The sequence below is a fragment of the Penaeus monodon genome, chromosome 27, assembly GCF_015228065.2.
Source record: "Penaeus monodon isolate SGIC_2016 chromosome 27, NSTDA_Pmon_1, whole genome shotgun sequence".
NCBI classification, from domain to species: domain Eukaryota; kingdom Metazoa; phylum Arthropoda; class Malacostraca; order Decapoda; family Penaeidae; genus Penaeus; species Penaeus monodon.
The window spans coordinates 35,370,617-35,371,801 of record NC_051412.1 but is presented as its reverse complement, the minus strand read 5'-3'; the positions used below and the strand labels follow the sequence as shown (position 1 = coordinate 35,371,801).

Below are 1,185 nucleotides of genomic sequence, written 5' to 3'. Positions count from 1 at the left end.
AACACGGAGTAAGTGGAAGAGTGGCGGGGGAGCGAGGGGTCGAGCGGGGCTGACGCAGAGCGAGGGGAGCAGGGAGGACGAAGCAGGCCTCGCGGCTCCGGGATCAGTCACCTGCAGCTCGCGCCAGTGAGGGGTTGTTGGCCCGCGTCCTCGCCCGCAATCATGTTGACTGCTCGTGCAAGAGAGTACTCCCCTCATCCTGCTCGCCTGAAGTCCCCTCGGCCTCGCTGCCGACGGCATCCCCGGATCTCAATGCTTCGAGACTGTGCTCCGTATATCCACCACGGTGAGACTCTGCCTTCATGCGGGGGGCGCCTCCTCACAGCCTGCTTGTGAGGGCGTTCGCGTATTTCCCCTCAGGTCGGCGGCCTCGCCTGGCCTCGGCCCCGGGAAGTGAATGTGCTACACTTGTGCTCGTTCGCGGAAAAAGGACTGCGTTAACAGAGAAGCGCTTTTGTGGTCGGTGTCGCATCTTTTTGCGTCTGCCTGTGGCGACGGCCAGACTGAGGAGATACCACAGCGATGTGTCACGATCACGCTAATAACCTGATAAGCAGATGTAGCAAAGTGGGGAGTTGGAGGAACGAGAACCCGCTTGGGTAGCCGACGTGTTCAAGTGAGGGGAGTAACGCAAAGGTCAGCCCAAGGGGAAAAGTGAGGGTATCGGTGGGTGCCTGTGTGACAGGAGGAGGAATAGGCTGGGATGGAGTGGGATGGGTTAAAAAAGGCCCAGGTAGGACACATTACTAATGTGTGAATATTAGTGAATGTCGTGATTTGGATTCCGGGAAAACAGTGCGTATTAGTGCAGTGGGATGGGAGGAGGAACACGCGTGAATTTTGAAGATACGGACACCCATCGGGCCCGAGCCAAATACACGCGGGGGAGACGCAGTGCATGGGGGGAGGGTACGGCTGAGGTACACAACTTAAAGGGAGGAGGGGAGAAGGGGTACGCACTTGCCTAAACAAACCCAGCATCTTGGACCTTGGTGCGGGTAATTTCCTTGGTGTGGCAAGTTCAGAGACAGCCATTTTTAGGGAAAAGGTTCAGAGTGCCAAGTTGTAGACCACGCTGGAGAGATGGCAGAAGCTGAGATTGATTAACGTATGCGTTGAGGAATCATGGACTTCTCCGCTTTAAGCTAGAGATCCTTGACAGGCAGGGAACATTGCGTTTACCAG

At 56.5% G+C, this 1,185-nt stretch overlaps 1 protein-coding gene across 4 annotated transcripts in view; it reads left to right on the top strand.

Moving 5' to 3' along the window:
* The window catches only part of LOC119590810 (hormone receptor 4-like), a 115,290-nt gene that overhangs the window by 80,000 nt on the left and 34,105 nt on the right, over nt 1–1,185 (top strand). Inside the window, exon 1 of one of the 4 annotated variants that reach the window (XM_037939543.1) lies at nt 109–286. The exons of 2 other annotated variants lie outside the window; for them this stretch is intronic. In XM_037939543.1, the coding sequence (XP_037795471.1) occupies nt 163–286 (124 nt within the window). In that variant the 5' untranslated portion in view covers nt 109–162. Of the gene's footprint in view, nt 1–108; nt 287–1,185 lie in introns of those variants that run through there. One more of the 4 variants, XM_037939542.1, reaches the window with a different exon arrangement.